The following is a 27097-nucleotide window of genomic DNA, read 5'->3' as shown; positions in this document are numbered from 1 at the left end:
TTCCTAAACACTATGATTGATTCACAAACAAAATCTCACAGTAAAATTTAGGAAATTCTTTTGGATGGTAAACTTCTTCCCTAATATGATTTGGGAAAGGGTAGAAGTCTGAACAATTGGAAAACTTTTGTTAGGCAAGTTTACCATAGCATTGGAGAATCACTAGAGGCTCTATCACCCATCATTTCCACTTCCACACTTTCCATAACTTTCTTGCTATTTATAGTCTAGTGGATAATTATGATACCCAAGGCTGGTGTAGTAGAGTAGAAAGACAAATTCGTTGGTCCAGTGATATAATTGGTCAGGTCTCTGGTCAGGTCACTTCAAATCAAATGGGTAATATTTATTTTTACATTCATGCATTTAGTACAATGCCTGTAAATGCTTATTCCGTTCCTCCTTCATCTTCCTCTTTTAGTTTGGAGTAATAGAAGTAATAATAGCAACCTTTCCCTAAACCACACTGAAAAAATGATACTATCTATTGTTTCCACATGCAAAATGTCTCTTTCTTTGCCTTAATCTTTTTTCATATATTTAATTTTCCTCTGACTGTGACCCATTATATTCCTATATACTCTGTTGCCCTTGCAACAAAATCTAATCTTGAACATCAAACTGGTTTCTAAAGACATTAAAATAACACAATTGTGAATGCCCACCAGAAATTTTCTGTGGGGAGAAATAAAGTTACTGACATCCTGACAATCAACTTCAGCTACTATCTTTAATCTTGAGTGTCATAAAAATGTTTAACTTTTGTTTTTTTTTAACCAGCATAGATTGGAGAAAGACTACAAATGGTTTGCTAAGATGGTGGCAAGACAAAACTATGTCAGAAAAACCTCTCTACACTCTTCATCTTGCTTAGCCCACTCCATTGGGCAATAAGCAAGAATGAGTCTAACTAGTTTTAAAAAACTAATCTTCCTGATCAATTCTGATGGACGTAGCCCTCCTCAACAATGAGATGAACCAAATCAGTTCCAATAGAGCAGTAATGAATTGAACCAGCTACACCCAGCGAAAGAACTCTGGGAGATGACTATGAACCACTACATAGAATTCCCAATCCCTCTATTTTTGTCTGCCTGCATTTTTTATTTCCTTCACAGGCTAATTGTACACTATTTCAAAGTCCAATTCTTTTTGTACAGCAAAATAACTGTATGGGCATGTATACATATATTGTATTTAACTTATGCTTTAACATATTTAACATGTATTGGTCAACCTGCCATCTTGGGGAGGGGATGGGGGGAAGGAAGGGAAAAGTTGGGAAAAAAAGTCTTGCAACTGTCAATGCATATATCTTGTAAATAAAAAGCTATAATTAAAAAAAAAAAAAACACGAATCTTCCTATATTCCATAGTTGCATGAAAAGAAAGTGGGGATGTTTTCTGAATTTTCAAAATCCATACAAAACATTAATTTTCATAAAACAATGGTAGAAATCATTAAAGCAAAGAGGTTTACCTGAGGGACAGATTGAGAAGAATAAGTTTGGTCAGATCCAAGTGGAAAGGCGAGTGTGTGTGACATAATTGTTTATTAGAAAAATACTGAGTGTGAGGAGATAAAAGAGTTCAGTTCCTGATTCTAAACTTTAGTAGCTATGTAAAACTGGGCAAGGCACTAACTCTCTCCAAGCCTGATTTTTCCCGTGAGCAAAATGGAGATAAGAAATGCACTACCTACCTGACAGAATTGTTATGAGGAAATGCTCTGTAATCTTAAAGGCTCTTATTATATTATATAATTCTAAATTTAAACATTTTGACATATTAAACTGGAAAATTCTAATATGTTAAATGGAAAGAATCAAGAAGAATTTTTGGAATTCTTAAAAAAATTAATGTTTTAAACAAGTATGAATATACACATACATATAATATACCAAATGGGAGGAAGCAATGATTTTTAAAATGTAGAAGAAACAGAAAATAATTAAAAGAAAAAAGTTCACAAGTTATACCTTGAAAGTAAACTAGAATTGAATTAGGAAATCTGATCAAAAGAGGGGGAAAAAACTTGAAAAGCAAGAAAAGAAATTCTGAAGAAGGAAATGTATTCTGGTACCATATGATTTTAGCTTTGCCAATTGGGATTTTTTAGGTGTTCAGTTATTTCCAGAAATTATTAAAGAGTCCCCCACAACAGTTCCATTCTTCAAAAAAGTTTTAGCAACAAATGTCACAATGGTCAAATTTTTGAAAAGTTAAATATAAAACCCTGAAAACTGTCTTGAATATTGCTTTTAATTATTATTTAGTGAACCTATTAATTTATATTAATTAATTAATTGCCTAATTAAATATTGCTTTTTATATGAAATTCCATTACAAAGTTTTATACTTAGTCATTGTTTAATTTGATAAATTGGCACATAAAATAATATACTCAACTTAACATATATATGTGTATGTCTATATATATTTATATATAAGTAGATATGTATATGTGTGTATGAGTATATGAAAAATGCAACTTCTAAAGCATCAATAATACCTGATTTAAGAGTTAGAAAATATCTAAATATTTTCTCCACTTCTATTTTGGAATTCTATACCTGGATATGCCCAGATGCAGCAAAAAGGACAAATCAAAAACAAAGTTTATTTTTAACAGGACATTTTAGCTTGCCAGCATTTGCAGATTGTTAAAAGTTCTGCATTTTATCATCAAAGATACATGCAAATGTGTGAATGGATTTGATCCTGTTTAAACTCATTTGTCCCATAGGAAAAAAAGTTTAATCAATAATGAAATAATGTACTTTTCTAAAAAACAAACAACAGCATTTCATATTTATATAGTACTTTGTGCCTTCTACTGTTTCATCTGTAATACACCATATTGAACAGAAACATGAAAATTCATATTTTCTTATAATCTAGAGGAAATGTTTGATAAGTATAATAGTTATTATATAAATAATAATATTATTAGATAAATTCTTTCTTAGGTGTGGACATGATACTTGAAGTTTCTTTCAAAGAAGATGAGATTCTAAGATTCTATACACATTCACTAAGATGGTACATTTTACTGAATGAAAAATGACCAAGAAATAAAGCAACCCCATTATATAGGTGCATTTCTATGTATACACAAGTGTTTGTATATATATATATGTGTGTGTATATATATATATATGTTTGTGGTTGCATGCATGTGCGTGTGTAACCATATCATTTGATATATATAGAAAATAACTTCTGAATAACTCACCTTGATCCCTTTCGTGCCATGTCCGACTTGCAGCAGCTGGGGAATTTGGAGAAGGATAAAAGTCTCCTGTAGGACTTGGTTCCATATTTTCATCTATGGATATAGTTTTGGGTCTTTTGCTGTTAAAAATAATAATAAGGTGTTTTTATAAGATTTCTGGAAAAGAATCATCTCCAGTGACACTTTATTGTTGAGACTATGAAGTGCTTGAAGAAAATTTTGTAAAAGGAAATTTCAAAGACTGTAAATAGGACAAAAAGGAAAATTGTTTTATGATTGAGATCTGTTGGGAGCATTTGGAAATAGCAGCATACATTTTAAATAATAAATAATAGCAGGTATTTATAGTTATATACAACAATAATATGTGTGTATGTATAATAAATAATCACATATGTTTATCTGAATATATTTATAATCACATAATGTGTATATTATATTATATCATATCATACTGTATTATATCTATATGTAAATACAGATATGAAACAGTATAAAATTATGGCATACATTTCTGACCTTTTCAATTCTACTTCCAAAAAAAAATTTAAATGTGAAGGAAACATGAATGTTTAATGTTTTATATGTTAAAATTTTTATTTTCTTTTATTTAGATAGAATCCTTTTTCTTCTTGCCTATGGTCTGCTGAAGAACTGCTGAATTAAAAGTAAAGGGTTTAGATTTAAATGATGTAATTTGTTTAAGAAAAAGGCTTTTCTCAACCAGAACATACTAAATCTATATATTCTCATAACAGAAGAGAAAAAATATTGTTTTTAAAAATGAAATATCGTAATGTTTGATGTCTTCCTCTTTGACACCCTATTAATCAGATAACTATAGCCATGAACATGTTTGTTTTTCATTACAAGTGGTTGTTCCTTAACAGCAGCACTCTCAGAACTATAACTAGCAATTTTAGCACATGAGACAAGCAGCACCCTTGTCTTTAAATCAACCTGGTAAATATGATATAAAAATAATTCAAGTAATTGAAATAAATTCAGCCAAGTAGGAAAGGGCAACAATTCTTACAATGACTTATAGCTGCTAAGGGAGAACATGTATTAATTTTTGCACCCTCTAAATTTTTGTTCTCTAATATTCCAGGGGAAAAAATTCAGCCACCCTTCATTTGATATAGTTCTAGTATTCCTTCTAATTAATGGACATGAGAGAGTCAGAATGGTGTCGATTGAAATATCACTGTATTGAGCCAAAAAAAAAAAAGCATTTTGTATGAATTGTAACCTCCCAAATGCTATAATATTTTACCCAGGAGAAAATATAATTTAAACTTTATGTTAAATTATAAAAATAGCAAGTAATGTATTAGTTTAGTTCTTCCATGTGTAATTCAAAATGTAACTTTATACTATCTAATCTACATTCAGTTCAGTTCTGTCATTCCTGGGTCAGAGCTTAAGATGTCTTAAAGCTACAGGGGTAGGTGGGAAAAACAGAGGATAATGTTCACAATGAGAAAGCCTAGGAATGATTACAAGGCTTCTGCTCTTCTGGAGAGCTGAATATTGGAATCTTTTTGACCATAAGGAGAGAACTAAGTTGATATCTCCTCAGTAAAATCTACATAAATAAGTGTCTTACAGATAGCTTTTTCATTTTTGCTGTATCTATAGTACCTAGAAAAATGCCTGTCACATCGTGTTTAATAAATACTTGTTGATTTGATTTTTAAAATATAATCTGACAAGTCAGAAGGAAGTAATTTTTGCTCAGTTATAAAATTAAAAGCATTGGGAACTTCCGGTTAAGATGGCGGAGAGGAGGCTCACAGTTGCATAAGCTCCGCGCTTTCTCTCACTATCCACTTCATTACAAGCCTCTGAATCAATGCTTGACTGAAAAAAACCCACAAATAGTTACCAAGAGAAGCCATCCTTGAGATCCGCCAAGAAAGGTCTGTCTTTACTGGAGGGCTGGGGCGGTTTTAGATCGGGCGCAGGCTGAGGGCAGCGGCAGTGAGAGCACAGGAGCAGAGCTGAGAGGGGGTGGGGAGTGATCGTAGCCGTCTCTGCGGGGAGAGCTTCGCTACAGGTTTGGAACCTGCAGCAAGTCAACAGCCCAGCAGAGAAGCTAAAAACACCGGGGCTGAAGAATACAACCGCAAACAGCTGGAGTCTCTCAGGACCTGGCCGCCCCCCCTTCCCCCCCTCAGTGACTCAGCACGCTTTGGGATCTCAGAGCGCAGGCGCAGCACAGTCCTGCTAGTGCCTCACTGCTGCCCCCTGCAGTCTGTAGAGGAAGCTCGATAACACACCCAGCCCCCCCCCCACAGAAAGACTCCAGTTTTTTCTGTTTTTCTTTGGTAGTTTGTCTCTGATTAATAGACAGAATGAGCAAGAAGCTGAAGAGGACTTTAACCCTTGACAGCTTCTACACAGATAGAGAGCAGACTCTAAATCCTGAAGAGACTAAAAACAGACAGTCCCCAGGTGATTCCCCAAAGGAGGAAATCATCTGTTCCTCAGCACAGATGAACCTCATAGAAGTGATTAAAAAGGCTCTCACAAGGGAGCTAGAAGAAAAATGGGAAAAGAGTCTGGAGAAAGTTAAAGAGAGAGTGGATAAAGAAGTAAAATCCTTGAAAAATAGGATTAGTGAACTGGAAACAGAAAACAGCTCTCTAAAAAACAAAATTGGCGAAATGGAAAAAAATTCCACAGAACAAAAGAACTCAATTGGACAATTAGAGAAAGATTTTAAAAAAGTGAGTGAAGAGAATACTTCACTGAAAATCAGAATTGAACAAGTGGAATTGAATGACTCGAGGAGACAAGAAGAATCAGTCAAGCAAATCCAAAAAAATCAAACAATGGAGAAAAATGTGAAATACCTTCTGGGGAAGACAACAGACCTGGAAAACAGATCCAGGAGAGACAATCTGAGAATCATTGGACTCCCAGAAAAGCATGATGAAAAAAAGAGCCTGGACACTGTCTTCCAGGAAATTATCAAAGAGAACTGCCCAGAAGTCATAGGAACAGAGGAAAAAATAAACATTGAAAGGATTCATCGATCACCCACTGAAAGGGATCCTAAAATCAAAACACCAAGGAATATAGTGGCCAAATGCCAGAACCCTCAGATGAAAGAAAAAATATTGCAAGCGGCTAGAAAAACCCAATTCAAGTATCAAGGAGCCACAATAAGGATCACCCAGGATCTGGCAGCATCCACATTAAAAGATCGAAGGGCCTGGAATATGATATTCCGAAAGGCTAAGGAACTTGGTATGCAACCAAAAATAACTTACCCAGCGAGAATGAGCATCTTTTTCCAGGGAAGAAGATGGACATTCAACGAAGTAAGCGAATTTCATCTATTTCTGATGAAAAAACCAGAACTTAACAAAAAGTTTGATCTACAAATATAGAACTCAAGAGAAATCTAAAAAGGTAAAGATTAATCTTGGGAACTATATTTTGACTATATAGATGTATAAAGAATACATGTATACCTTGTTCTAGAAATTGATGTGGAAAGGACATTGTACCAGAAAAAGGGTAAAGTGGGGGTAGTACATCTCATGAAGAGGCATAGGAAACCTATTATATCTGAGAGAAAGAATGGAGGGGGATGAATATAGTGGGTATCTTACTGCCTTCAGAATTGGCTTTAAGTGAAAAATCTTAAGACATATTCAATCTATGGTGAAACTTCTCCCATCTCATTGAAAAGTGAGAAGGGAAAAGTGGAAAGGGAAGGAATAAGCTAAGCGGAAGGGAATACGGGAACTGGGAGGGAAAGGGGTAAGATAGGGGGAGGAACTTTAAGGCGGGGGGAGGGACACTAAAAAGGGAGGGCTGTGAAAAGCAAGGGGTGCTCACAAGCTTAATACTTGGAAGGGGGGGAAAGGGGAAAGAAGGGAGGAAAGCATAAACCGGGGTTAACAAGATGGCAAGTAATACAGAATTGGTCATTCTAACCATAAATGTGAACGGGGTAAACTCCCCCATAAAGAGGAAGCGGTTAGCAGAATGGATTAAAAGCCAGAATCCTACAATATGTTGTTTACAGGAAACACACCTGAAGCGGGGAGATACATGCAGGTTAAAGGTAAAAGGTTGGAGCAAAATCTACTATGCTTCAGGTGAAGTCAAAAAAGCAGGGGTAGCCATCCTGATCTCAGATCAAGCTAAAGCAAAAATTGACCTAATTAAAAGAGATAAGGAAGGACACTATATCTTGCTAAAGGGTAGCATGGATAATGAAGCACTATCTATATTAAACATATATGCACCAAGTGGGGTAGCATCTAAATTCTTAAAAGAGAAACTAAGAGAGCTGCAAGAAGAAATAGACAGTAAAACTATAATAGTGGGAGATCTTAACCTTGCACTCTCAGAATTAGATAAATCAAACCAGAAAATAAATAAGAAAGAAGTCAAAGAGGTAAACAGAATACTAGAAAAGCTAGATATGATAGATCTCTGGAGAAAATGTAATGGAGACAGAAAGGAATACACTTTCTTTTCAGCAGTTCATGGAACCTATACAAAAATTGACCATATATTAGGACATAAAAACCTCAAACTCAAATGTAGTAAGGCAGAAATAGTAAATGCATCCTTTTCAGACCACGATGCAATGAAAATTACATTCAACAAAAAAGCAGGGGGAAGTAGACCAAAAAATAATTGGAAACTAAATAATCTCATACTAAAGAATGATTGGGTAAAACAGCAAATCATAGACATAATTAATAACTTCACCCAAGAAAACGATAATAATGAGACATCATACCAAAATGTATGGGATGCAGCCAAAGCGGTAATAAGGGGAAATTTCATATCTCTAGAGGCCTATTTGTATAAAATAGAGAAAGAGAAGGTCAATGAATTGGGTTTGCAATTAAAAATGCTAGAAAAGGAACAAATTAAAAACCCCAGTCAAACACTAAACTTGAAATTCTAAAAGTAAAAGGTGAGATCAATAAAATTGAAAGTAAAAAAAACTATTGAATTGATTAATAAAACTAAGAGTTGGTTCTATGAAAAAACCAACAAAATAGACAAACCCTTAGTAAATCTGATTAAAAAAAGGAAAGAGGAAAATCAAATTGTTAGTCTTAAAAATGAAAAGGGAGAACTCACCACTAACGAAGAGGAAATTAGAGCAATAATTAGGAGTTACTTTGCCCAACTTTATGCCAATAAATTCGACAACTTAAATGAAATAGAAAAATACCTCCAAAAATACAGCTTGCCCAAACTAACAGAGGAAGAAGTAAATATCCTAAACAGTCCCATCTCAGAAAAAGAAATAGAACAAACTATCAATCAACTCCCTAAGAAAAAATCCCCAGGACCAGATGGATTTACATGTGAATTCTACCAAACATTTAAAGAACAATTAACTCCAATGTTATATAAACTATTTGAAAAAATAGGGATTGAAGGAGTCCTACCAAACTCCTTTTATGACACAGATATGGTACTGATACCTAAACCAGGTAGGCTGAAAACAGAGAAAGAAAATTATAGACCAATCTCCCTAATGAATATTGATGCTAAAATCTTAAATAAAATATTAGCAAAAAGATTACAGAAAATTATCACCAGGATAATACACTATGACCAAGTAGGATTTATACCAGGAATGCAGGGCTGGTTCAATATTAGGAAAACTATTAGCATAATTGACTATATCAATAACCAAACAAACAAAAACCACATGATCATCTCAATAGATGCAGAAAAAGCATTTGATAAAATCCAACATCCATTCCTAATAAAAACACTTGAGAGCATAGGAATAAATGGACTTTTCCTTAAAATAGTCAGGAGCATATATTTAAAACCATCAGTAAGCATCATATGCAATGGGGAAAAACTGGAACCTTTCCCAGTAAGATCTGGAGTGAAGCAAGGTTGCCCACTATCACCATTATTATTTAATATCGTATTAGAAACACTAGCCTCGGCAATAAGAGTCGAGAAAGATATAAAAGGAATTAGAGTAGGCAATGAGGAAACCAAACTATCACTCTTTGCAGATGATATGATGGTATACCTAGAGAACCCCAGAGATTCTACCAAAAAGCTATTGGAAATAATTCATAATTTTAGCAAAGTAGCTGGCTACAAAATAAATCCCCATAAATCCTCAGCATTTTTATACATCACCAACAAAACCCAACAGCAAGAGATACAAAGAGAAATTCCATTCAGAATAACTGTTGATACCATAAAATATTTGGGAATCTATCTACCAAAGGAAAGTCAGGAATTATATGAGCAAAATTATAAAAAAGTCTCCACACAAATAAAGTCAGACTTAAATAATTGGAAAAATATTAAGTGCTCTTGGATTGGCCGAGCGAACATAATAAAGATGACAATACTCCCTAAACTAATCTATTTATTTAGTGCTATACCAATCAGACTTCCAAGAAAATATTTTATTGATCTAGAAAAAATAACAACAAAATTCATATGGAACAATAAAAAGTCGAGAATCTCAAGGAATTAATGAAAAAAAAATCAAATGAAGGTGGCCTAGCTGTACCTGATCTAAAATTATATTATAAAGCAGCAGTCACCAAAACCATTTGGTATTGGCTAAGAAATAGATTAGTGGATCAGTGGAAAAGGCTAGGCTCACAAGACAGAATAGTCAATTATAGCAATCTAGTGTTTGACAAACCCAAAGCCCCTAACTTCTGGGAAAAGAATTCATTATTTGATAAAAACTGCTGGGATAATTGGAAATTAGTATGGCAGAAATTAGGCATGGACCCACACTTAACACCATATACCAAGATAAGATCAAAATGGGTCTATGACCTAGGCATAAAGAACGAGATTATAAATAAATTAGAGGAACATAGAATAGTTTATCTCTCAGACTTGTGGAGGAGAAAGAAATTTGTGACCAAAGATGAACTAGAGACCATTACTGATCACAGAATAGAAAATTTCGATTACATCAAATTAAAAAGCCTTTGTACAAATAAAACTAATGCAAACAAGATTAGAAGGGAAGCAACAAACTGGGAAAACATTTTCACAGTTAAAGGTTCTGATAAAGGCCTCATTTCCAAAATATATAGAGAACTGACTCAAATTTATAAGAAATCAAGCCATTCTCCAATTGATAAATGGTCAAAGGATATGAACAGACAATTTTCAGAGGATGAGATTGAAACTATTACCACTCATATGAAAGAGTGTTCCAAATCATTATTGATCAGAGAAATGCAAATTAAGACAACTCTGAGATACCACTACACACCTGTCAGATTGGCTAAGATGACAGGAAAAAATAATGATGAATGTTGGAGGGGATGTGGGAAAACTGGGACACTAATGCATTGTTGGTGGAGTTGTGAACGAATCCAACCATTCTGGAGAGCAATCTGGAATTATGCCCAAAAAATTATCAAAATGTGCATATCCTTTGATCCAGCAGTGTTTCTATTGGGCTTATATCCCAAAGAAATACTAAAGAAGGGAAAGGGACCTGTATGTGCCAAAATGTTTGTAGCAGCCCTGTTTGTAGTGGCTAGAAACTGGAAAATGAATGGATGCCCATCAATTGGAGAATGGCTGGGTAAATTGTGGTATATGAATGTTATGGAATATTATTGTTCTGTAAGAAATGACCAGCAGGATGAATACAGAGAGGCTTGGAGAGACCTACATGAACTGATGCTAAGTGAAATGAGCAGAACCAGGAGATCATTATATACTTCGACAACGATATTGTATGAGGACATATTTTGATGGAAGTGGATTTCTTTGACAAAGAGACCTGAGTTTCAATTGATAAATGACGGACAAAAGCAGCTACACCCAAAGAAAGAACACTGGGAAACGAATGTGAACTATCTGCATTTTTGTTTTTCTTCCCGGATTATTTATACCTTCTGAATCCAATTCTCCCTACGCAACAAGAGAACTGTTCGGTTCTGCAAACATATATTATATCCTAGATATATACTGCAACATATCCAACATATAAAGGACTGCTTGCCATCTAGGGGAGGGGGTGGAGGGAGGGAGGGGAAAAAAAAATCGGAACAGAAATGAGTGTCAATATAATGTAATTATTAAATAAAAAATTAAAAATAAAAAAAAAAATAAATAAAAATAAAATTAAAAGCATTTTCCCTGACCTCAGCAGGTTAGTTTAGTTATCATGCTGATCTATACAATCTACATAAATGAACATTAGTTATTTTATAATAACATGGCATATTATACCTTTAGTGCAAACACAAGCAAATACACAAGTATTTAACTAATTCAAATATAATTAACTCTCAATTTTCTAGAAGAAGATGAAATACCAGTCAAAATAATCATACTGATAACACAAAACCCATTTCTGTTTAGAATTCATTTTTGTATTGTTATTTGAATATGGGGAGATGTGAGAATTTGTAAGATATGAAATGAGTTAATAAAACCACAAAGCAAAGACCCAGCTCAATAAAAGCTATTAACTGCAGAGCAATTCCCACCTGACCCCTAGTCGCAATTCATCTCCCTAATCCCACAACAAAAGAGGGTATCCAAAATCAGCTATAATAGTTATTCCTAATAGCTGGTAGGTTTATCAGGAAAGTAAGCCTCAAATCTTATCATATAGACCCAAAGTATAATCATCTATGTTGGTCATTGTCAAATCACAAGAAAATGTCCATTGTGATGCTCCAGAGATACATCGTTAGCCCTTTATGGTTTAAAGATTTTGCCTAAAATCTTGGATTTAGCATGCATATGAAATTATGATGACAAATTGAGTCAGGTCCCAAAAAGATCTCAACAACTTAGAACCCTGGACCAAATTCAGTAAGATTTAATGTAATGTGAATAAAAGTTAAAATATTATATTTAAACTAAAAAACAAATCAGTTTCACACATACAAGATGAATACAAGATGCTAGACAGCAATTCATCTTTAAACAATTTGAGGTTTTTAGTAAATTGCATAGTTAGACACGACTGAATGACCTAACAACAACAACACAATGCTCAATATAAGCCAATGATGTGCTGTGGCAACCCCCAAAGGATAATGTTGTTTTAACAGAGGCTTTATTAAAACTATGGAAGAGACAGAGCTGCTCTATTTTGCCCACAATGAGAAAAGGAGATGGAAAAAAAGGAGAAGAAGAGAGAGTTTAGAAGTTCTAGTATATCAGGACAAACTCAGAAGCAAAAATATTAAGGAAAGAAAAATGAAGGGGTGACTCTCAGAGGAACTAAGAAAAACAAATCAGTGGATAAGTGGAGGGGAATAGTTGGAGCTGAAAAAAAGAAAAATCCTAGTTCCACTTCCATGTCCTTAGAGACTTAAATTAGACATTTCCCTATTTCTCTGAGAAAGAAATTATTCTTCCTTCTTAGAATAATGTAAGCTCTGCATTATTGTCAGTTCCTCATTCTTTGTCAGCTCATATACCCAATCATTTCCAAATCTTGCACTTTCTAATGTTATTGGGAATGTTGAGCTTTCTCTCATTATTCAATTAATTATTAAAAAGAAAAATTTAGGGGAAACTAGGTACACAGAGGATAGAGCACCATCCCTAGAGCCAGAAGGACCTGAGTGCAAATCCAGTCTCAGATACTTGACTAGTTATGTGACCTTAGGTAAGTCACCCTGGGCAACTTTCTTGCCAATAGATAGATGATAGGTAGATAGATAGACAGATAGATAGATAGATAGATAGATAGATAGATAGATAGATAGATACCACAGATATTTTTAAATTTAATCTTACTGAACAATTATACTCATTGATACTCATTTAAAAATGAATTTAAGAAAGTCCCAGAATCTTGTAAAAATCATTGAGAATTATGTAGATATTTGCTTTTCTCCCTTTCCCATCAAAGTGCTAAAATGCTGCAGATACGTGAAAGAATTTTACCTGCTTGGTGGAGAAGACAGTGACCTTTGTAGATTTACACCAGAGTTCATATCATGGTAGTATGGCTGGCTCGGGATCTCTCCAATCGGGAAATTTACCCCAGTTCCCTGGGTTATAGGTGCTGAAGTGTGAAAGAAATGACATATAAAATTAACATTTAAATTCAAATTTACTAGGGTATGGAGAAATCTTGCAAATAGTATTTACCAATATATACTAATATTTACCCACATTTATTCCACACTAGTAAGAAAGTAATATATAATTAAGACTTAAAACACACACACACACACACACACACACACACACCCCACATGATTTGGCCACATTTATATGTGCTTCTAAATGCAAAGCAAAGACAGAGAATCAAACATCTTTGAAATGTTTTCTTATTCCATTTTTGGATCAATCATTGTGTTTCTTATTTTCCAAAAAGTTATTACAACACATATTTGTAAATCAATTTATTTTAAATGTCCTAGATGAGGTAGTAAGTAATAATGTCCTTTTAAAAAAAATACTTCAAGTACTAGTGAGAAGCTTGCTTTACTTTAAATGAAAACATCGCAATGCATCCTTTCATAATTCAAAGACTCCTTTGGTAGTGTGAATTTACTCCCTAAAGTATGTTTTATAAATCCAGATGTTTACTTTTATTAAAGCATACCACATCTGCAATATACCCAAAAAAGCCCTCATGTTTTATTCTCTTACACGATTTCTTTCCTTCCCCTTCCCCCAGCCCCAAATTTTCTGGATTACATATGGGATTTTTTTTCCCTCCTCATAATTTCCTCCTTCAGGCTACCATAGTTGTCAACATAGCAGGAACAGTTCTGAGGACTTGGTAAAAAAAAAAAAAAAAAACAATTGAAAAGACATAAATTACCCTGTTTGCCTTAAGTTCATTCATTCAACAAGTTATTTATTGTGCCTATTGTGGGGACAGCACTAAGGGAACCTGCAGTGAGGATGCAAAAAAAAAAAAAAAAAATTAAGACACAATTGGTCTCTGCCTTTAATAAATTGAAAGACTAGTTGGGAGGACAAGGCATATGGGTGTGAAATGCTTAAATTACAATGCCAGATACCAAATGATTAGGCAACAAAATAATCAGTAGAGACGAGAAGTACTTTTAGAGTTAAGAACCCAGGAAAAATCACTGTCATCTAAAATGATAGAAGAAAGCTTCTTGGATCAGGAAGACCTTGAGTGGGTCCTAAAGATAGGTTAAAACTTGGATTGGTAGGGAAGGGGGGAAGAATTTCTGAATAACTGATGTAGCATGAATAAAGGCACATAGATGGGAATGAGCATGGATACTCCAGGAAGATTGAAGAGGCTTGCCTAGATTAAATGAATGGAAAGGTTTTTTAAAAATGTTTGCATTTCTGCTAACCCAGAGAAGCTCTGCATGGGAGAATCATACTATAGACTATAGCATATCAATGGGAACATCTATAGGATTTATTCTGTAATCACTTTATTTCTCTTTCCAAATACTCCCAAATTAATTTTTTAAGAAAGCATGATAATATTATGTTTTTACATTATATGATGTCAAAGGAGTTAGAGATTTTGTAACTTCTATTTCTGAGACTTTTTATAAACATTCTGAATCATATTATATTAGCAATTACCATTCAGGCAGATGGATAGCTCTACCAAGTAAAACTTTTTTAATGTTTCCTTTTAGAGAAATAATATGAAACGGTCACAAGTCTATCAGAGGTCCTCATCAATGAAAAATCATGTCATTATGATGACCAAACTCTTTGTCCATAACAAAATTAAACAACCCCCCCCCCCAAAGCATGAATAAAGACAGCCCTACTGGGGGCATCTGCCTTATTTTAAACATCAATATACCTATTGTTTTCTATATAGTATGTTTTAACCTCCTTTTATACTTCAAGTATAATTGTATGCTATGTAATTTGGCATCTAAAAGTATGAATGTTTTTGACAGCTAATTCTGTACAATTATGTTTGTTGTGGCTTGAGGTACATTGGAGGTTAAGCACATGCAAGGTAAGAAATCCCACCATAACCACATGCTTTTAAGCTTACTGTTAGAACATTATTATATAACACTTGGAAGCTCTGTGTGTGTGTGTGTGTGTGTGTGTGTGTTTGTGTGTGTGTGTGTGTGTGTGTGTGTGAGAGAGAGAGAGAGAGACAGAGACAGAGACAGAGACAGAGACAGACACAGAGAGAGATAGACACAGAGAGAGACAAAGAGAGACAGACAGAGACAGAGAGACAGAGAAAGAGGGAGAGTGGGGAAGGTGGGTATTGAGTGAAATTAAATTTGCTTTCTAATGGAAAGCTACTTGAAACTACTTAAAACACTGATATATAGCCTTTCCATTTTAAGTGGTAATTCATTATACAATCTACAAATCTTCAATTTATAACTCTCATGAACTAATTCAAGATGAAAAAAAAAATCTTATAACTTAAATCATTTTTCTCTGTCTGATTGTGCTGACTAAATTCTTTATAATAATGATAATGACAATAGCTAGTATTTATATATTAGCTATTTATTTTTAAAATTTGCAACGAACTTTAATAAGTATTAATTCATTTAATGTTTACAACAATCCGAGGTGGTAGGTGTTATTATTGTCTCCATTATACAGAAAAGGAAATGAGGTTGACTACCTAGCCAAAATCATATTCACTCCTACATATTTGAGATTGGATTTGAATTCAAGTTTTCTGGAATACAGATCCAACTTTCTATCTTGTTCACTACATAGCTGTCTTGATAACAATGGTTGGTGTCACACAGTACTTTATATACAATCATCTCAATACATTCTCACCAATTTACGTATTGGTGAGGCTCAGAGAAAGAAATGAAATGACCAAATACATAAAAATTATGAGTAGTAAAAATGCTAAAATTCAAAGTCAGATTTTTCACTCATGTCCAGAATATTTTTCATTAATCCATTCTACTTTCCCTTTACAGTAAACTTTATCACTGTTCTGTAAAAATTTTAGGTCAGACAATGGGAATTTTTCAAAACTATTGGGCCACAAAAATTATATCAGAACAGCAACAGGAATGATAAACTATTTATCATCAAGCACCATCAAAAGATTATGAGAATTTGTACTTCATCCAAAATGAGAGACTAAACCAGAAAAAAAGTATATTTCATAACTAATATTTCTAAAAATGTAAATGCCAAAATAAGGGCTTGTCAGAATGCCCTAAAAGCAGGATAAATGATGCCTTTTTACAAACTTGAAAAATCAATATAAAATCCCCTTTTAGCTTTTAAAGCTCTTCACAACCTGCTCCTAACCTTTTTTCCCTTCTTAACTTATACTTCATTCCCCTCTACATACTCTCCAGTCCTTTCATTAGCACCGGCTTCCCAATCCTGGCTGGCCCCCATATCTGAAATGCTTTCCCTCCTCATCTCCACTCCTCAGCTTCCCTAGTTTTCTTTAAGATTCCACCCAAATCCCATCTTGTGTTTCCCCAATTTCTCTTCCTGCTAGTATTGTCCTTTTGAGACTATTGTTCTTTTCTTCCATTCCCATCATTGGGATTTTTATAATAAATATCTGCAAAATTTTTCATGTCTTCCCATTAGAGTGTGAATTCTTTTAAGGCATGAGTCACAATTTTACTGTTCTTTGTTTTTCCTCTGAATCCCTGTAGTTAGCACAGTGCCTGGCACACAAAAAAGGCATGATAAATCTTGTTAACTTTGGGGATGACTGTATCTTATTCTATAATCAAAATTTCCAGATTTTATATCTGAAAATTGCTAAATAAAAATGTTTATCAGAAGCAAACATAAAATAGTACCTTTCTAGGGAAAGCTATGGAAAATCCAAGGATATCCATGTATTTGGTGCATTTATGTGTAACAGAAGCAGTTAGGTGGAGCATTAAAACTGAGAATTAAAAGATCTGAGTTCAAATCTAACCTCAGATAACCAGATAACAAGGACAAATCATTTAACTTCTGCTTGGCTCAGTTTCTTAATCTGTAAAATGGGATGACAAAGTGTTCAAGATCATCATGAGGATCAAATGAGATAAATTATATAAAGCACTTTATATAAAATATACAATATATATATGAATAATATATATAATATATGTATTATATATAAAATACTATATAAATGCTAGCTATTATTAGAATTATCATGTGAAAACTTTATCTTCTGACAAATGTACTTGCTCATATTTAGGTGCATTCCATGTTTGACCAAGAATTCATCATTCCTATACTTTATGCCATAGTTCAGAAATAGGTAGCACTGTTCTAACCAGATATTTATTTCTCAAATCCATCTTTATAATCTGAAACATGTATATTCAATTGGTACCAGTGAAGAAAACACTACCAGTAGTCCCTACGCTCTTAGGTTTCTTGCCAGAATTTCATATTCCATATTCAACACTCTTCCTCACAACTGTTCTTTCAATCAATCAGCAAGCATTTATCAAAAACTCATTTTATGCTGGGCACTGTCTCAGGCAGTGGAAATACACATGAAATAAATTAAGGAATCCCTACTCATAAGAGTTTAAATTTTAATAAGCTATATAGTCTTCTGTGCCTAAGTTTGGTCAGACTATATATGAAACATTTTCATCGATGGGGACTATAGTTAAAGATGAACAGAAGCATTTATTAGGCACCTATTATATGTTGGGCAATATGCTTGGAACTTTACAAGTGTTGTCATTTGATCCTCACAATAAATCTGACAGGTGCTATTATTATTATCATTTTATAGTTGAAAAAATGAATGCAAGGAGAGATTAAATGACATGCCCAGGGCCTCCCAGAGAGAAAGTCACTGAAGCTCAATTTTAATTCAGGTCCAACTGCAGATCCAGTGTCCTATTCTCCAAAGGACAGTGTTGAGGATGATAAGAAGGCTAGAAAATAAGCCATTTGAGGACTATTACAACTGAAAATATTTAACTTGTAGAAAAGAAGCCTTGGTGAGGACTACTTCAAGTCAATGAAGAGTTATTAATGGGGAAGATGGATTAGACTTCTTTTGCTTAACCTCAGAGGTCAAGACTAAAAACAGTATGAAGGAGAAAAGGGGAAAAATTGTAGAGCTAAGTTTATGCTGGATATAAGAGAAAACTTCCCAAGAACACAAGTTATACAAAAAAAAATGCACTACCCCAAGAGAATTTCCCTTTACTGAAGTTGTTTAATCAAAGATGGAGTTAATCAATTGATCAAACAAACAACAAGAACCTATTCAGTTCCAAATATGCACCAGACAGGGTGACTGGTAGTGGAGGTATAAATGCAAAAAAGGGGAGGGAAGGAAAGGAAAGGAAGGAAGGAAGAGGGAGGGAAGAAAAGAGGGAAGAAGGAAAGGAAGGAGAGAGGAAGAAATAGGGAGAGAGGAAGGGAGGAAGGAGTGGAGGGAGAGAGGGAAGCAAGGAGTCCTGCTTTCTCAAGGAGCCATCCATTCTATCAAAGAAGCCAACAGGAAGGAACTGTTGGGAATACTAAGGATTTTCCTATTTTAGTATAGGCTGGAGTAGATGACCTCTGAAATTGAGATTCAGAGATTCTATGATTTGTCAAAGCACTTGACATGTCTTAGAACACCAGTTAAATTTGAGATTGTTATTATAGAAAAATAATGGCAAATAAAGTCGTAAGGGAGTTGTTAAAAACACTTCATAAATTAAACTATTTTCAAGCATCCTCAAGCATTTCCGCAGAATAGATTTACATACCCCCAGTTGGTACAGTAATCACAGATCAGTCGTCCCCTTATTATGAGAAGTGTCCTAGGGGCCTCCACTAAACAACAGTTTGAACCACTGAGCTGTTAGTCTAGCTTCTCTAATTCACATGTAGAAATAAAACCCAGGGTGTGTCAGAGGCAAAATATGAAGTCAGACCTTCTTGACTTGGAAGGTTAGCCCTGCATCCTCACATTGCTTCCTAATCCCATTAGTTAGTGCTTTGTCCCTCCTCAAATGAATATGCATATAGCTGTTTATATTTAGAATCCCCTAAACAATATGAATTTTTGAAATCAGGAACTATTTTCTGTTCTATTTGTGTATCCCCAGGGCTTAGTCTAGTGCTTTACCATAGTATGGACTTAGTAAATGTTTATTAGGTTGACCTGGATTAACTAAGGAAAAGTCACTAAACCTCATCTGAAAAATGGGCACAATTATACTACATGACCTACATCACAGGTTTGTGGTGTTGGTTAAATAATATCATGTATGTAACCTTAAAGTAACATAACAAGGTTTGCTGAAATATGCTTCACTCTACATATGCTTTTTGTTGGACCCTAAACCATATTTAACCACTTGGTTCTCTCATTCTGAACTAGTCACTTCAGCAAACAAAAGTAGTGCTCATTTGGACACTAGCTAAAATGGCATTTTTAGCCTGATATAAACAATTCTAAAATGGATTCCCCATCATATCAATACTCTTACTCCTCTTAGCTTCCTCTACCTTCCTAACTATAATAAGTAGGTAGAGTCATTTCACCACACTGTCTAAGACCAGGATGATTCTCTTATTCCATGGTTATTCCTAGTTTCAAGTGGTTCGGCAAGAAACAAAAAGAATAAGCATTTATATGGCATTTGCTATGTGCCAGCCACCATCCTAATTAGTCTGGGAGTTTTGTTGTTGCTTTTTAAATAAATATTACTTCATTTACCCTGGCAAAAACCCTAGAAGGTAAATGGAGGCAAACATACAGGTTAAATGGCTTGCCCAGGATCACACAGCTAATAAGAGCCTGAAGCTACATTTGAACTCAGGTCTTCCTTACTTCAGTGCTCTATCTACTAGACCACCAGGCTGCTACTAAAGTGCAGAAAAAAACATCTGACTGGGAGTCAGAGAACATGGTTACTTACTATCTGTGTACCTTTCAATGAATCACTAAATGAACCTTTCTGCCCTTCAGGTCATTGGCAAAAACTAGGAGGGTTAGCCCAGATGATCTCTAAAGTACTTTCCAGAGCTAAATCCTAAGCTACTAATTTTTAATACTCAAAAACTCAAACTCACTTTATCTGATCCCTATTTCTTTTTTAAAGTAGCAACTCACATTTATGAAAAAGTTTCACGATCGCATAGTGCTTTTCTTACAAAAATCCTATGAAGTGAATAGAGCAAATATACCCATTTTGCAGATGAGAAAATCTGAGTTTCAAAGGAAACGCAGGAGGCATTTGCATGGCATGTAGCTAGTAGGTGTCTAATCCAAGATTCAAAACTTAGGTTCTGTCATTAGAGCCTAATCCTATAATTCAAAATTTCTTAAAATTATAGGTCACAACCCCATATGGGGATGTGTAACTGTATGTGGGGATCATGAAAAACTAGATTACAGTAAAAAGTATCAAGTATTCCAATAAAACTTAATTCTTTATGTAAAAATAAGAAAGCACACCTATTTCATTAGTATGCAAATTTGCTTTTGTCTTAAATAAATGATAAAATTATATATATATATATATATATACATCTACATATACCAAAGAATTGTTTTAAAATAAATTTATGATTTACTTAGTAAATGTTTGATTTGTATATCTTCTATACCTATATAGTCAGGGTCGAATAAAAATTTTCTCATGAGAAAAGGTATAGTAAATAGAAAAAAATTTAAGAATACCTGAATCTCAAACTTGACCCAAGGTGTTTCTGGCACATTGTTTGCATGCACAATGCAAAATGTGCATATTGTATGTTCAAAACTAAGGATGCAGTGAAGGCATAATACAGGCAAGTGCTGCCAGAAACACCTTAGATTCATTACATATTTGATTTTGAAGTAATTTTTGATCATTGTATTCAGAAACTTTTTACTGTTGTCAAATTTTTAAGACCCCAACCCTATTATGGGGGTTGCAACTCACAGTTTAAAATAAGTTTTGCTCTGATCCATCATAACATTCCTGCCTCATGCTGGAGCTGCACTTTGCTCTCTACAAAGCTTATCAAGGTATTTTTATCTAAAAGCAATAAAGATTCTGATCTGGAAAAGAAGTCCAGCCCAGAAGCAAATAGGCTAGTGCACTGTGCCTACATTCATTTGAACATTATTTCAGAAAGAAAAGGAAAAGTTAAAACTTTGCTCTTGTATTTATTTAGATAGCCAAAATAGTAGGAAAGAGAGTTAATAAGCAAATGACCCATTCCCTTTAAGGGAGGTATATGAAAAACTCAAGACAAAAATAAGACAAAAGACTCAATCAAGGAGGCTTTCAGTTGATTGGATCTCTTGTCAGGGGAGCCTAACCAAGAAACGTCCAGAATAGTATCAGAGGAGAAGTAATTTATCATAAACAACTGGTCATTACTGGTCTTGATAATAATGCTTCCTATCTATTTGCATTCATAATTGGCAAAGTTGTCTTTTTTTTAAAATCCCTCTGCATTCTGCATGTTAGGTGCATGTTCTATAACTAAATAAAAGTAGGAAAAAACTTACCATATTAATAGGAAATATGTATGTTATAACTATATTCATTTAATTGATCATAATTCCTTTGAAATAAACTTCCATTAAAGGCCATAAAGTTGGAAAGAGAAGCAAATAACCCCTATATCAATAATTCAGAGAAAGACTAGTGTATACTATACAATTTTATATATTCAGAACTTAAAATGCAACAAAGCTGCCTGATGCAATACAGGCAAGTGTTGCCAGAAACACCTTGGATTCATCACGCATTTGATTTTGAATTAATTTTCAAACATTCAGAAACCTTTTACTGTTGCCAAATATTCAGTTGCACAACTCAATTTAGGGGTTGCAACTGTGGTATTAACCATGGATATTTTAATATATTTTAGAAAAGGGGGAACAAATAGATTTTTGTTTTCACACACACAAAAAAAACAAAAAACATTGATTTTTGGAAAAGCAAAGCTTTCTTTTGCCTTCTAAGTAAAGAAGTCTAAAATAGTTCTTGTTCAGTTTGGGATTTTAATATTTTGAACTACATAGGAAACATTTTCAATCAATATATGAATTAAATAACAAAAAAAAAAAAAAAAAGAATGGACAACTTACTTCTGGATACTCTCACAAGTTCTGCCACATTGAAGACTCCAGATTTTACAAAACTATCCTCAAGATACCCTGAAAAGAAACAGTAGAAATAATTAACATGTACAAGAAATCAGTGGAAAGGTTTAGAAACAAAAATGGGTTTAAACTTCTTAAACAGAAGAAAAAAGAATGTTAGGATAAAAAGCGAAAATACCTTCAGCCAACAGGAAGCTCCATAAATTCAGTCTTCTGGACATAAATACAATTTATGTCAACAAACATATTTCAGTGACTTAGCCCCTCTATTCTTTAGTCACTCTTTCTTCCTGGAATAGGAATCCCATTCTGGCAGAGATTGGTGACTCCATAGGCAGTAGGAGCATCACACCTCTCTCACTCTCAGAGCTTACCTCTGCTAGACATTATTTGAGACATTTAATCAATTCTACCCCACACTCTAGGCCAATTCCAAACTTGCTTCAAGAGGTTTATCTTGGTCCACAGTATATCTAAGGTCATGAAGATTTAGCTCTCTCCAAAATATCAGTTGATTAGTTGTAGGATTCTGATTTACATCCCCAAGGGGGATGTAATAGGAACAGCTCAGAAAATAAAGATTTAGTTTAGACTATAACACTCCTTAAGAAATTTGAAATACTTTAAGAGTCCTTAAAAATTGGCAAAAATCTAGAAGAGTAAAAGATTCCAAAAACTGGTAAGGAGAAAAAACTTGCAGCATCAAGCCAGACATAGATATTAGAAATAGCTATCAGAGAAACTACTTTCAAGAGTTTTTTCAGCAGAAAAAATCATTAAACTGTCTTTGAACTGAAGCGATTGTTTAAAATCATATTACTATTCAATTATCACTTAACCTCTCTTTGACTTAGTTTCCTCATCTATTAAATGAAGTTAATGGTAATATCTACCTCACAGAATTATTATGAGGTAAGGTAGTGCATTATAAAGCACTTTGTAAAACATAAAGTACTCTATGAATATTTGTTATTATCATATGTATATCTAGTAATTTTCTGTCAATTTTGAGATTTTTCATAAATAATTAAGAAACAAGTTCTATTGAATTTTAAAGATATTGCTGATAAACAATGTTTCAAAACTATGTAACATTTTCATACCTATCAGCTTAATTTAGATTTTGCTACTTGAACATTTTATTCTAAATTCATTTTCATAGAGACACTGATCTATTCAGATAACATTCAAGGTCTTCCATATTTGGGCAGCAACCATCTTTATAATCTTAGTTCTCCTCATTTCCCCCTCTTGGATAGCTTAAACTAAGCAAACTGCAAAACTTAAATTCCACAAATACATTTTGTGTTCTCTATTCTCTCTGCTCATTCTGAAGGCCCTTCTCACTGTCTCTACCTATTAAAATCCTACTCATCCTTCAAAGTACAATAAAAATGCCACTTTAGACTTTTGCCTTATTACTTCAGTAAGAAATGAGTTCCTCTCCTAAACATGTGTATCATTTTTCTTTAGACCACTTATATTCATTTATTAAATGACTTGTATCATCTATGTTATGTATCTTATCACCCATGGTAGTCATAGAATGTCAGCACTGAAAAAAACCTTTTAGGTTACCTTGTTCATGACTCCCCAGTTTTATAGATGGGAAATTGAAACTCAGAGTGATAAAATAATTTGCCCAATAGGTGTAACTGATAGAGCACTAGGCTTGGAATCAAGAAGTTAAAATCTGACTTCAACACTTATTAGCTGTGTGACTCTAGGCAAGTCACTTAACCCTGCTCACCTCAGTTTTCTTTTCCATAAAATGAGATGGAGAAAGAAATGGTAAATCACTCTAGTGTCCTCGCAAAGAAAACCCCAAATGGGCTAATAATAAAGAGTAGGACAAGATTGAAAAATGACCCAACAACAACATGAAAATAGTTGTGGGAAGAATTTTAACTATAATAGAACATATAGAATCTCTATGTTGTAATGTAATAGACTTTGCAGAAGTGCCTGCTGGATACCAAGGTGAGTAAAGATCACAATTGTTCACAGTATTGAATCAGGCTAAAAGAGTGTGTCAGAATGTACACATGTTGATAATGGAGTAGCTACAATTGGAAACCAAGTCCTAGGTGTCTGCTAATGAAAATATGGGATATGTAATTTATAGAAAGATAAAATGTATGATTGGGATTAGTGGATACTGCTGGTTTGAATTAGGGAAAGTGATTGGTTAGTAATACAAACTAAGGAAATATGAATCAGTGTATGAGTCAGGGTAGGGAGCAAGTGCTTGGGTGTGGATTCTGGACAAATGGAGGGCACATTTTAGACCTTCAGGGAAAATGCCCCCTAGAAAATAACTTCCATTAGAGAGCACAAGGATTGTGAAAATTAAGGCATCATCCAAAGGCAGCTGCCCCCCAGCCTACAACCAGCTGGCAGGATTGAGTATGCCCTAGGTCTGATTGCCAAATCCCACAGAGAGGTTTTAGTATCTAAAGACTATGATGACAAGCTCTGGCATATAAAATATCTGATTGGCATATTTATGAACCTTCAGTAGTCTCCACATGGGAAAAGAGAGTATATGGGATAAGGCAAACAAGCCAAAGCTATCGTGCCTAAGTGTTTGTTTGTCTGAGTGGGTGAGCGACAGGAGAGACTAGTATACAACTGGTATCTTAAATAGAATCAGTTCTACCATCTCTCCAAGTATTGGTCACGTAGAAGATATCTAGTGAGAAGGAATACTCTTTCTTAAAGCAATAAGTTCTATATTAACATACTTTAATTGTTTTATTTCAGTCAAATCTAAGTGGACTTCTCTAAAAACTCCTATCATATTTAGTTATGCCCTCTGAGACCAAGAATAAGACGTCCACTCATATCTATCTCCTCTTTCCCCAATTCTCTTCCATGACTTCTCTTTTTTAGGCTAAACCTTCTCAGTTCGGTCAACTCAACCCAGTATCATACTGTTACTTTCCTTTGGACTAAATTCAAGTACATCTGTCAAATAGGTGGAAAAATATGAAGCATCATTTAAGATGTCAGACTGGAAAAAAAATGAGTTACTAGAGTAGAGGGTTCCAGTAAGAAATCATGAAAACAAATGGGATTTCTGATAGAGAATACAGAAAAAAATATGGGACTAAAGACTGATAAAATGAAATGCTTGAAGGAGGTCCATATGAATAACAGAAATGTGATTTTAGAGTTAAAAAGGAGATCTAACTAAACTTTATTTTACTTATTGAGGCTCAGAAAGCTCATGGCAGCTTCCCTTCCAGCCCCCCATTGCCTATCACTCCTTGGTATTTTTCCCTATTAGAGTAAGGCAGAGAAAGCAGCATGGAGTTTGGAGTCAGACAGTCCTGAATTCAAATTTGACCTTAAACTCTAGCAGTATGACCTTGAGCAAATTCACTAAACTGCCATTTGTCTCAGTTTCCTCAGCTATAAATCTTTCTGGAGAATATAGAAAAAAATAAAATGGAATGCTTGGAGGAGGTCCACATGAATAATAGAATCATGTGGTTTTAGAATTAAAAGGAGATCATCTAATCTAATTAAACTTCATTTTATTTATTGAGGTCCAAAAACTTTGTGGGAAAAGAGAAGAGTGATATACCATCAGATAAGTCACAGGTGGATTTCTAAAAGTAAGGAGAGATCATTTATACTGAACTAAGAGAATTCAAAGAGAATGAAGATTTAGCAAGAAAGTCCTCTCTGTGCTCTATTTTAGGAATAATGAAAGCAAGCTAAATAAAGCAGCTATCAAAACTTTTAACTCATAAGTATATAAGATTGAAGAGAATTAAAATGGCAAAAGGTACTAAGAAAATAAAGGGTAAGCACATGGATCATTAATTGGGTGTTTAACCATAAAGAAAAAAAGAATAAAACAGTAACTATCAAGGGACATGATGTTTAAAGATTTTTTTTTTCAAGACAAGTAGTATTTGAATAGTGGAAGGAATTAAAGACAAGAAATATATGAAGAGTGAACAGTTAGTTAAGTGAAGAAACAAACAAACAACAAAAAAAAACAGTTTGTATCTGCCTTAATGACTAAAAATATTTAAAATGCTCTCACACTTTTGCTGATTTCCCCCCCAAAAAAAAACAAGTATTCAAACTATATTTGAGATCATTCCTGCACTTTAACCTAATTTTTGAGAATTTAACATTTACTTTCTACATTTATCAAAAGAGACTGTTAGAAGCTTACGATAGAATTTTTGTTAGATTAGATGTACAAAATTCCATATATTAGACCAGAATGCTTTATAGAGTCATTGGATGATCCTGTCCCTTGAAGAAGTTATAAGGAGAGTACAAGCTTTGGCAAATCTTGCCAAGCCAGAAAGGCACTGAGTATGGGCCCAGTGGCAGACTGTCTGTTGTCTGAGAACCAATCTCACTAAGTTTGGAGAGAATCATTACTAGATTGACCAGAGGATAATGAATTTTGTGGCTATGACAACTCACAAAGATCCCCCTCAATGAAATCAAAGAACTCTGCATTCCTAAAGTGTATCTCAATGTCTTACACTCAGGACAAAGAGCTATAAAGGAATTACTTAGAGTATAAAGGAATTACTCAGAGTAAAATCACTCCTTCAGCTAAAGAAAAGTAAGCCAGTCACTTCTGAAGTAAAATACTTATTTATGTATTTAGTTATGCATTTATTAATTATATTATACTATTATATAACAGTTTCAGTCAGGAGGAAAAGGATTCTATATTTATCTATGTTCATTTTATTTTTTAAAAGAGTAGTAAATGAAAACTTTTGCAAATTTAAAAATCTGTCAGTTTAAATTATATAATTCTTATTTTTTAAATTTTTTGCTACAACAAAAGCAATATTGAAGCAGTATTCTAAATTTAATATAGTACT

The 27097-nt window shown here is 33.9% G+C and overlaps 1 protein-coding gene across 7 annotated transcripts in view; it reads right to left on the bottom strand.

Annotated features, from left to right (window-relative positions):
* Positions 1-27097, bottom strand: part of NFIB (nuclear factor I B) — a 269506-nt gene that overhangs the window by 65577 nt on the left and 176832 nt on the right. For all 7 annotated transcript variants that reach the window (XM_051987198.1, XM_051987229.1, XM_051987206.1 and 4 more), the window contains exons 4-6: positions 22218-22286; positions 13142-13262; positions 3236-3354 (exon numbers count right to left, since the gene is read on the bottom strand). In XM_051987198.1, the coding sequence (XP_051843158.1) occupies positions 3236-3354; positions 13142-13262; positions 22218-22286 (309 nt within the window). The remainder of the gene's footprint in view (positions 1-3235; positions 3355-13141; positions 13263-22217; positions 22287-27097) is intronic.

The sequence above is a fragment of the Antechinus flavipes genome, chromosome 1, assembly GCF_016432865.1.
Source record: "Antechinus flavipes isolate AdamAnt ecotype Samford, QLD, Australia chromosome 1, AdamAnt_v2, whole genome shotgun sequence".
Classification (NCBI taxonomy): domain Eukaryota; kingdom Metazoa; phylum Chordata; class Mammalia; order Dasyuromorphia; family Dasyuridae; genus Antechinus; species Antechinus flavipes.
This window is presented reverse-complemented; position numbering and strand designations above follow the sequence as displayed.